A 10,621-nucleotide genomic window follows, 5' to 3' on the forward strand; every position below is an offset into this window, starting at 1 on the left:
TTAAATTAATCAAATTAATTTTTTTAAATAAAAAAAAAATAAATCTAAGAATTGATAAAAATTTTAATTTTTTTTTATTTAAATTTTTTTTTAAATTTAAAAAAAAATCAATTTGAGAATAGTTATAAAATTTAATTTAATTTTTTTTTTCAATTTTAATTAATTTTATTTTATTTTTAATTTTTCAAAACTAATTTTAAAATTTAAAAAAAATCTCATAATTAAGAAAAAAAATTGAAAAATATTTTTTATTAGTTTTAATTATATCAATTATTTAAATTTTTATAAAATTTTATAAAAAAAAAATTTTTTTTTTCAATTGCAATTTAAAAAAAACATGAAATTTGTCAATTTACTTTTACCAAACAAAAGTTTCACTCCAATTAACGGTACAAAAGCTTCCAAAAAACTCTCTCCGTATAAATTTTTGTTTGGTTTCTTATCACTCTCTCTTTGTTTTGATTCATAATTCGACAAGTGCGAACACAAAAACAGCAGAAAACCACAGAAATTTAGCAATTAATTGAATTTTCCATCAAAAACCCGTCCTAAAATTACCAAAAAATACTCGAAACGTGCCATATCAACTTCAAACATGTTAAAAAATGTCAAAAATTTGTGATATTTCGTGAAAATCAACAAAAAATCTTCAAAAGATTAAAGTTCATTTTTTTTTTGTAAATAATGACAAGCGAAAAAGATTTACTCCTCCGCGATTGGGAACTCTTGAAAGATGACGAACAAATTGTGCGACAAGCAGCTACGAAAGGAAAATACCTTAATGCCTGCTTTAAACTCCTCGCAGAACGTCAAGAAGTCAGTTTGCCCGAAGCTCGGAAGTTTTTCTACATTCACGTCTTGTTGTATGTGCATCAACTACTGAATAATCGCCAAGTGCATCGAGCGGACCATGTTTTGAAAAATATCGGATTCGAAGCGAAAAATGTATTTTTTGAAATTTCCAAAGAATCGACGGATTCAGCTCTGAGAGATTACTTGATAGAACATTGCAAAGCGGCATATGAGGAATATGAGTCGCATTTGTTATTTCTCGAGGAAGAATGGATGGTTTTCAACCGCCTGAAGCATAAAAAGGAAATGTTGATCGAAGAATTTCAGGAACAGAAATTAACTGAATTTGATTTGACATTTTTCGATGCTTTTTGCAAGTTGGACTTGGGATTGAAGAACAAAATGGTAGTTTTTCTATTTTTTGCTGAGGAAGATATCACAATGGTACCGCATTTGGACAAATATAAGGTTTGGGAGTACTTTGTTGCCAAAGAGAAGCTTCATGACATCAAATTATGGACAAATAACGTGATGAAACCCAATCCGACAGCTTTTGAGGAAACACTTTCGTTGTTGTATCAGCAATGGAATGTCGATCAAACGATGTTCGATATGGGGGAGCAACGTTTGACATATACGGAGACAATTTTGTATGGAGCAGCACGTTCGGGAGTCTTTTCCAAGAACGAACGACATGACATTCAGAAGATTTTACATCGAATTATGACAACTGGTAGCTATAAAGCGAACGAAAAATTCTTAAAATCCGACGAAACGCAAGATATGATCCTGAAATTGCTTGAAAAACGAGAAAATGTTCAAGCTTTACATGTTTTGGAACCAAGTTTCTTGCAAAAAGTCGTCGATTCGGGACAAGAAACTCCTTTTAGGGCAGAAATTATTGGTTTGTTGGCGATTCACAAGTTACTTAACGATCCAATGACGAAAAAAAGTGTTTATGATGTCAGTAAAACCCTTTCTTCGTACGTCGCAGAGAAGACCAAATCCAAAGAAATGACTGATGATCAAAAAGTTGGCTTCTTTTTGGAACATTTGCTTGATGATACCCCCTTGGAGACACTTATCAAAGAAAATATCATTCCAAAAAAGTTCAAACATCTCCATTCCTTTCTCGAAAACGCATTTTTACCTGAAGAACCTGTCGAGATCGAATATCTGCTAAAACGCTTCTTACATTACGACGTCATGGAGATTCAAAGAAAAAATTTCGATCGCGAAAATAACTATATGCCAACTTTCAACCTCTTAAATCCCGTGGATCAAGATATTTATCCGACGAAGCTCAGCTATTTGCATTACGTGAAGCAAGGAAGAGGAATTTACGCCGCTTACTACTTTTTCTTCGAACATTTGATGCAATATTCGAAACTCACGACGACTCATTCGATGTTGGCGGCGGAACATGTCACGGAAGTTGCTTTGCAAAACTTGGGAGATCCGAATTTACTTACGCATTGCATCAGTTTCATGGAAAATATCGGTATTGATACGCAAAAAGTTCGTGCCTTGCTGCGATGTCTCAAGCGGATTGACTATGAGAAGCCCATTGCGTTGCCCATAAGTGAAGTTTTGCAAGCAATGTTTGAAAAATTATCGCAAGAAGAGGATATTTGTGATCATGTCGTCGATTTGGAGGCAATGAAACTCATTAGTGATGGAAAAGGACAAGAATTCAGGAAAGGAATTTGTGATTTGTTGAGCAAAGAAAGGTCGTGGTATAAGCTTTTGCTTGTCGCGCAATACATGAATCTCACTGTTGAGGAATTATTTCAAATTGTATCGCGATTTCCGATTGATAATGTGAGACAGAATTTGATGTTGGCAATTCAGTATGACAAAGTTGATGAATTTCAACCTCGAAATAGGAGTCTAAGTAGGAAAAGGAAAAACACGTACGGAAAACAGGTGAGATTTTCAAAAGTTTTAGACTTAAAAATGTATTTTTCGAACTAAAAATAGTAAAATTTTGACTTAAAATACTTTTTAAAGTCAATTTAATGACAAATTTTTGCTTAAAATCGTTCAAAAAATATCTTGGATATTCAAAATTTTTGCTTTTTTCTACAAAAAAGTTCTTTAAGAAACGAATTTTGGTCTTAAATGAATCTTAAAGAAGCTTTTAGAACCAAAAATTGATATTTTTTAACAAAAAAGTTTTTAAAAAGACGAATTTTGGATGAAAATATTTCAAAATTTATCTTTTATCTTAAAATGTTTCTTAAAAACTTACTTTTTCTGAACAAAAATCAAAATTTTTCTCATTTTCAGAAATCCGATTCGGGCAATATCGACAAGCAATCCATTTCAATCTTCCATATGATGCATTCCAATCAACCAAATTCCATGGATTTGATGGGCGCCATATTACAACTCACCAAAACGTATACTCCTGATCCGACAGAAGACCCTTTCAAGGGATTTTTGAAGCACATAACCGCTGATCCCGTAACTACGCTCTCTCTCATCAACTATGCTTGGTATCGTCGATGGCCAATTTTTGTCGTACTCGCTGCTGTTCAAGGCATCGACGTTTCTTCGCAATATTTGGGCATCGTGTGGCTCGCAACGTCAATCGGATTCGAAATCGCTGGCGTTGATTACCAAACTTTCGATCATTTTTCCGAAGATGTTGTCAATTTTGCAGTAAAAAACGGATTTACGGAAACTTTGGCAATTACAACGAAAATTTTTTATCAGAAATCAGCATTTGCATTACTTGCAGAGTTTCTTGAGGCATCAAAGAAGAACTTTCGGAAGACTGAAACGATAGATTTGCTCAAAAAATACCTTATCCTGTTGAATTCGGAGGAATTGTGTCCCGTTCTCTTCCAAAAACGAAATGATGGGTTAATATTTTCGGCAAAACTGCTCTTGTTACATATCGAAAATAATTTTCCCGTGCCATGCGATCAACTTTGGATTCTCAACCAGATTTGTCAGATCGGGCATTTTGATGATTATGTGAATTTTACACTCATGCGCGACGTTTTACGGATTTTAGATGGCACAGAACTCAAAGTTTCCTTGAGAATTTTCGATCGCAACTCAGATAACGACGAAAATCGACTCGAAATCTTCTCTGAACTTTGTTCCGAGCTGCGACAACTGAAATTATATGAAAAAGCAATTAAGATGGCGAAACTTTTCAATCTCGAAATCGATGAAATTATCTTGGAATATTGGCAAGTAACGTACGAAGAGAAAGATTCCATCTTCAGTGTCGAAATGTGTGAGAAAAATCTCGAAGAATTCGGTTTGGAAAAGGAACTTTTGATAAAATTCTGTCTTTCGATTGCTCAAAATTTGCCTCTTGGAGATCCCGCCAAATATATTTGGTACAAAAACGTGCTCGACTTCATTCAAAAGTATTCTTTGCAACATGCAGACTATGTCGATCTACAAGAACTCGAATCTCAATTAGTTATCTCTTATATAAACACTCAAACATATCGTGACTTACCTTTGTATCATTCGCCGCATTTTCGAAATTATGTCAGTAATGAGAATTTTATCCTTTATAACACGTTGGAAGAATGCAAAATCCTTGCTGGCTTGGATGAAATCGATCAATTGGACCCAATTACAGCTCCTGAGGAGATAAATCGTTTGAATTACTTGATAAATGTGTTGCTGGACCAAGGAGATATTTGTCAAACGCTTCGTTATCAGAAAATGTTCAATTATAAGTCGACGGATTTGCATTATACGATGCTCTGTATGAGTTTGGCGGAGAATAAAATGGCTCCGCATGAATTAGCAGTCGAAGAGAGAAAAGCTATGGCGATTGATGATAAAATTGCAGCTAACAAGTTTAATCGAAGGACATTATTGACAGCTAGATTGAGTCAATGTAAGTTTTTTAATTTGTATTTTCGAAAAATTCACTTTTCTATATTAACAAATTTTCGAATTTTATTAATTTTTCGAAAATTTGTTTTCGAACTTTAATGAATTTTCGAAAATTTGTTTTCGAACTTTAATGAACTTTCGAAAATTTGTTTTCGAACTTTAATGAATTTTCGAAAATTTATGAAATATTTCGAAAATTAATTAAAGTTCGAAACAAATTTCAACTTAAAAATTGAAAAAAATAAATTTCACAAAAAAAAGTTTTTGGGACAAATAGTTCAAAAAAAATTTAAAAAATTTTTTCGAATGTCTATTTGATAGTTGAGAAGCTTAAAAAATTTAAAATACGTAAATACAAAATACGTAAAAAATACGTAAAAAAAATACGTAAAAAATACGTAAAAAAATTTTTAAATGTCATTTTGATGGTTGAAAATTGAAATTTATAAAAATTTGTTCAAAATTTTTCAATTTCAGATTTTTTTTCAAATCATCTAATTTTTTTTTTTAAATTTCAGCTTCTGGTTCATCATCTCCCAACAAAGCAGCATATCTCGACAGCACTTCCGACACTTCTGGATACGAATTCGAAGAAATTCCTTCACGCGAAAAGCAAGCTGTGAAGGAAGCAATTCAAAATCTCGCCGGAAAAGTCAAACACGGAGCAAATATTTGTCGTCGTGTCGTTCAAATCTATCAAGCTTCGATGTACATGGACTTACCTTACGAAGCGGTTTACAAAAGAAAAGATCCTTTCAGCATTCTAAAAGATGCCGTCGAGCAAGATACTTTGAACAAACTGCTCGTCGTAAGTGATATAATCTCCGCTTCGAAGCTCAGTGCGGAAGAAGTCGCTTCTTTCATTTCGCAACAACTCGCGGAAAGTATCATCAAATCCCGATTTTATCTCCTGAACAACAATGGACCTCCATTAACAGTCAAGAACATGCTTTGGGGCTTCAATTTAGACACGCAATTTCATTTATTTTTGGAATTGTGCCCAAATACGACACTTTTCGGGAATTATCTGTTGTTGTATTGTGAAGCTTTGAATATTTATCGACAACCTTCGATTTATACAGAACGAAAGAATCCACGCTTGAATTTAGTGATAACAAGCATTCAATGTATCTTGGAAGGACAGATTTTGTCGCAGAAGAAACAAAATACGATTCAAATTGAATTATTGATCAAGGCGCATTTGTGTTTTTTGTACGAATGTTCCATGGAGGTAAGAAAATTTTCAAAAAAATTTTCGAAAAATGTTAAAAAATTTAATTTTTTAGGGAATTGCTGAAGTTTTGCAGAAGAGTAAAGCATTGGTAAATGTGTTAACGAACTCAAAATCTTGGAGTTTGATAATAAAGTTGCTCACAGGAATCGGAAAGTACAAGGAAATGTTCTATTGCTTTGAAATTTTGATCGAAAATAAGCAATTCGAAGCACTTTTGAGTAAAAAACATATTTTTTTCATTTTTTCTTGAATTAAAATATTTTTTTTCCTTTTAGAACAATGCGAAGAAAACGAAAAAGGCGGCTTAAAGAACGCCATAATGCTCTATCTCCGTGAATATTGTCCCAACGAGAAGCGTTTTTACGAACTTGCTGCTATTCACTTCGGCATGAACAAAGAACTTGGCGATTTGATGTTCAAAGATGCTGAAAATATGGTAAATGCCATCAACCAAACATGCGTAAAATGTGTCGCATGTCATCCCAAATCCGATCGCGAACCAAATCAACTTCCGTACATCAAGGGAACAAAAGAGACAAATACAACGCTCAATTCTGCCATGGAAAATTACGCAAGTGCAGCGGAGTTTTATATTGCAGCACAGAAATTATCGCTTGCTCAAGCGGCAACAGGATGCGCGGAATTAGTTGCTTTGCAAATTTGTTTGATTAATCAAGGTTACAGTCGATATGGATCGATTTGCGTGTTGAGAGCGAATGGAGATGAAAAACTCGCGAGTTATTTGGTGAATAATTATCTGAGTGTTCCGCAAAGTTTGGTTCTGAGTCGTGCAATTAATTTTAATATCGATTGGCCAAGAGCAATTTTCGAGCAATATGTGATGAGAAAAGATGAAAAATATTTGATTGATTTTTTGGATCGAATTACGTTCACGGAAGCGATGTTGGATGATATTTTTAAAATGTAAGTTGAAATTTTTTAATAAATAATTTTTTTTTGTAAGGATTTCTAAAAATTTTCATTTTTTTTTTAAATATTAAATTTTTATTTTATTTATATATTTTATTTATTTATTTTTTTTTTATAAAAATTTATTTTTTAAAATTCTTTTATTCTTTAAATTTCTTAAAAAAAATTCAAATTGACATTTTTTTATTATTTTATTTTAATTTTTTTTTGAAGTTAAAAATTAAAAAAAAAATTTTGTAAGAATTTTTTAAAAATTTTAATTTTTTTAATATTAGATTTTTATTTTATTTTGTTAATTTATTTTTAAATTCTTACAAAAAATTATTCTCAAAAAACTCAAATTAACATTTTTTTTTAATTTTTCAGATTTTCTCAAGATCCAAACCCAACAAACGAAATGAAAAGTGCAATGAACCGCTTATTAAATTATCATCCTTATTCTGCTGATAAATATCGACCTTCATTAAGTATCAAGTAAAGTGCCTTACATACTCGAGGAAACAAAAAAATATCAAAAAATTAAAAAAAAAAAATCAAATTTATATCTCTAAAAATTTTTTTTTATTTTTTAATGAAATTGCACTATCCTTAATTTTAATTTTTTTTTTGATCCAATAGATTCCAACAAGAATTAACGGTAAAAAAATGCAAATAAAATTTATTCCTGAACTCCTTTTAGCAAGTGAACGACACTATTTGTCACTTCATGAATGGATTCTTGACTACGATTGGGCGATGATGGCGAATTTTCTCCTAACAACCGAAATTGGACATGAAAAAAAAGGAAAAAACATTTTTTTATTCTAAATTTTTATTTTTTCTTATTTCTGAATTTTTTTTGAGGGTGACTAATTTTATGTAGCTCTTATTTAAAAAAAATGTGAAAAAATTTCAAACTCATCTCTTCGTACTATTTGCCAATGAAATGAAATAATTCGGCAAAAAAAGCTTGAGAGGAGCGTTGTTTTGTCACATGCGAAAATTCTAAATGCGATAATTGGTTTTCTCCTGACTACTGAACAACTCATCATTAAAAGTAATTAACGCTCCTAAGTCTTGATTCTATTTTTTACCTAATTTCTGGGCTGCTGTGTCGAATTCGCTGTCGGAAATGTTCAACATAAGGGTGTTGGCTGAGAGGTAAAGCTTGTTTTGGCTGTTTGCCATCTGTGAAAGTAAAAAAAAAATTTTAATTATTTTTTTTTTATAAAAAAATTGAATTTCTTACAGTTCTTGCGATACTTTGAGCTGCTCGCAGCTTTCTCAACTTCAAATAACCGGGATTTTGTCCGATAGCAAGACCCAACATCTTGGCAGCTTCTGCTTCTCCCTCAGCTTGTACGATTTTCTGTTGTCTCTCTTGACGGGCACGTTCAACGAAGAAAGCTGCTCGTTGAGCTTCTTGTTGGGCAACTTGTTTGCTTTCGACAGCTGCTGTGTATTCCTTGCCGAAGGACAATTCCGTGAGCGAAACGTCATCCAAGATGATGTTAAAGTCAGCAGCACGTTCAACGAGTTCGCGTCGAATGAGCAACGAAACCTGTTGACGTTGCGTGATGAGTTGCGACGCATTAAACTTGGCAACGACACTCTTAAGAACCTCGTTACAAATCGAAGGAAGAACTTTTTCGTCGTAATCCAAGCCGAGTTGACGATGCATTTGCGGGATATTTTGCGCATTTGGACGAGACAAGACACGCAACGAAATATTCACCATTTGCAAATCCTTCGAACCGGTAGGCGACGAAATTTTTCTCGGTTTCGAACGAATGTCATAAATTATGGGGTATTGAAACCATGGAATCCGGAAATGCAAACCTTCAGAATGAACTTCATTTTGAATTCCGCCAATACGACTGAAAATAATGGCACGATGACCTCCATCAACTAAAAAACAAGAAAAATTAATTGCCGGTTAATGATGATTACGCAACAAGGGAGTCGGAGAGTAACAACATACCTGTGTACATGGATTGCGAAACGCCATAAGCTAAAGCTCCGATACCGACGAGAGCTTTTAAGCCAGCATTCAATCCCGGAGGACCTCCTTTGCCGAATTTTCCTGCCAAATCGTTGAATTTGCTTTGTGCCATCTTCGATTTCTGATAAGACTTTGACCTGAAACGAAATGAGGTTTTTTTGTTTATCCATTTTCGAAGGAAATATTGCACGATTCCGACGAATTTTGGGCGGAAAAGTTACGGAGACAAAAGTTTTCAAGAATTACCTCGGATTTTAATTGATTTTCGTCGAATTTAATGGTTAATTGTTGATAAAATAGGGACTGATGCAATTTCCATGTGATGGTGCCCGCAAGAGTTCACTTTCATTCGTCTCATTTGAGTAAAAAAGTTACTTTGGATTTCGTTCAAAATCAAGTCACGAGCCTCATGAGGCGTACGAAAATAAAAAAAGTGCAAAACTCGAAAACAACCAATCACAAAACAGCAGAAAAAGCGGCAATTTGTTTATTTATCTTCAATTTTTGATCAAATTTAATCAAAATTCCTTCAAAAAAACGATGAGTTACTTCCCGAATTACTATTCTCTGCACGACATCGCTGTCACGCAAGAAAAAATCCCGTGTCAAAGTCTCACCGTTCAAAAGAAAATGGGATTTCTCGATTCTGGCTCGGATTCGGAAGACCTCAAGCAACAATCCATCGATATGCCTCTGTGGTACTGTCTCGCCATCGAAGGATCCAAAAGTGCAACGTTCAAGATGAATATTCCCGACATCTACAAAGACACGTACACGGAAATTTGCAAAGCTGATGCCAAAGTTCTTGACTTGAATCGTCTCAACAAGTATTTTTACGAATTCGGGCGTTACGTTTCAAAGTTTGATCGACATGGGAATGTAGCGCAAATGATTTTCGAAGCCTGCAAATCGAGAATGCAACATTTGAAGGATTTGTGCTGCGGCGACAAACTATCTGACGTGAAATCATCACATGGTTTGGAGTTTTTGGAGCACGAATTGTATTTGGTTGGAAATTCTACGACAGAAAAGTTCAATAAATGGTTACAGGATGAAACGGCAAGTAGTAATATCGAAGCTTCGCAGATGGTTGTGAATCATCGCAAGAGAAAAAGGGAGAATCGGGAGGAAGATGATATTTTGTAAGAGGTAAAAAGGTCTGAAAATTCATCGAAACACAAAATAAATTATTTTTTTCAACATTTTTTTAAGAATTTTCATTAAAATTTTACTTTTTTGTAGCAAAGAAGGCCCATAGAAGACAAAAAATAATATTTTTAAAGGAAATTTTCAAAATTTTATGAACTCAAAGGACTTTAATCATTAAAAAAGATCTAAAAGTGAACAATTTTGCCATAAGTGAAATATTTTTGTTGCTGAATTTCTGATTTGAAGTAAGAAAAAATTGATTTTCAACTTGTCATAAGATCAAATTTTAACAAAAATTTCAATTTTCAACAAAATTTATGTAAATTAATTATCCATCAATTGTCAATTTTCATCATTTGAGACGAAAAATAATCTTGAAAATAGTATAAAAAGCCCAAAAATGAAAAATTTTGTAAAATTTTTGCCTCATAACGGATCTCAATGTTAATGCTCGCGCCTTTTAACGTTACAAAAACTCATTTTAATCTCATTACTCATCGTACTCGTGTCACTTTCCATTCCAGACTATCGCTATATCCATGCATATCGCACAAAAAAAGCGTTATCGTCGCTCACAATGTCTAGTTCAAAGCAAATTGGGGCCATCGACCTACCTGTATGTCACACAAAAAACGTACATAAATCATCCACATTCTCAATTTCAT

At 33.2% G+C, this 10,621-nt stretch overlaps 3 protein-coding genes across 3 annotated transcripts; 2 read left to right on the top strand and 1 right to left on the bottom strand.

The window, feature by feature from the left end:
- The first annotated feature begins 657 nt into the window (after positions 1-657).
- On the top strand, positions 658-7,424 carry LOC134832550 (spatacsin). The gene is made up of 6 exons (XM_063846614.1): positions 658-2,718; positions 3,082-4,663; positions 5,181-5,893; positions 5,949-6,114; positions 6,172-6,820; positions 7,193-7,424. Exons 1-6 carry the CDS (start codon positions 685-687, stop codon positions 7,302-7,304), a joined length of 5,256 nt encoding a protein of 1,751 aa, XP_063702684.1. The 5' UTR covers positions 658-684; the 3' UTR covers positions 7,305-7,424.
- LOC134828394 (prohibitin-2) lies at positions 7,399-9,156 on the bottom strand. Its single transcript, XM_063841369.1, has 5 exons — positions 9,054-9,156; positions 8,787-8,944; positions 8,055-8,713; positions 7,900-7,993; positions 7,399-7,579 (listed from the first exon to the last, which is right to left on the bottom strand). Exons 2-5 carry the CDS (start codon positions 8,917-8,919, stop codon positions 7,485-7,487), a joined length of 981 nt encoding a protein of 326 aa, XP_063697439.1. The 5' UTR covers positions 8,920-8,944; positions 9,054-9,156; the 3' UTR covers positions 7,399-7,484.
- A 98-nt stretch (positions 9,157-9,254) lies between these two features.
- On the top strand, positions 9,255-10,006 carry LOC134831253 (DNA replication complex GINS protein PSF3). The gene has a single exon (XM_063844932.1). The coding sequence runs from the start codon at positions 9,348-9,350 to the stop codon at positions 9,951-9,953; it is 606 nt and encodes a 201-aa protein (XP_063701002.1). The 5' UTR covers positions 9,255-9,347; the 3' UTR covers positions 9,954-10,006.
- Positions 10,007-10,621: the final 615 nt, after the last annotated feature.

The sequence above is a fragment of the Culicoides brevitarsis genome, chromosome 2 (assembly GCF_036172545.1).
Source record: "Culicoides brevitarsis isolate CSIRO-B50_1 chromosome 2, AGI_CSIRO_Cbre_v1, whole genome shotgun sequence".
Lineage (NCBI taxonomy): Eukaryota > Metazoa > Arthropoda > Insecta > Diptera > Ceratopogonidae > Culicoides > Culicoides brevitarsis.

Bases quoted from the DNA above. Each gene is read 5' to 3' on its own strand.
- LOC134832550 (XM_063846614.1), top strand. From the start codon at position 685: ATGACAAGCGAAAAAGATTTACTCCTCCGCGATTGGGAACTCTTGAAA. The intron at 2,719-3,081 runs GTGAGATTTTCA...TCTCATTTTCAG, and splicing joins AAAACACGTACGGAAAACAG to AAATCCGATTCGGGCAATAT. The intron at 5,894-5,948 runs GTAAGAAAATTT...TTAATTTTTTAG, and splicing joins TGTACGAATGTTCCATGGAG to GGAATTGCTGAAGTTTTGCA.
- LOC134828394 (XM_063841369.1), bottom strand. From the start codon at position 8,919: ATGGCACAAAGCAAATTCAACGATTTGGCAGGAAAATTCGGCAAAGGA. The intron at 8,714-8,786 runs GTATGTTGTTAC...CTTGTTTTTTAG, and splicing joins TTCGCAATCCATGTACACAG to TTGATGGAGGTCATCGTGCC. The intron at 7,580-7,899 runs GTAAAAAATAGA...TTCGGTTGTTAG, and splicing joins CACAGCAGCCCAGAAATTAG to GAGAAAATTCGCCATCATCG.
- LOC134831253 (XM_063844932.1), top strand. From the start codon at position 9,348: ATGAGTTACTTCCCGAATTACTATTCTCTGCACGACATCGCTGTCACG.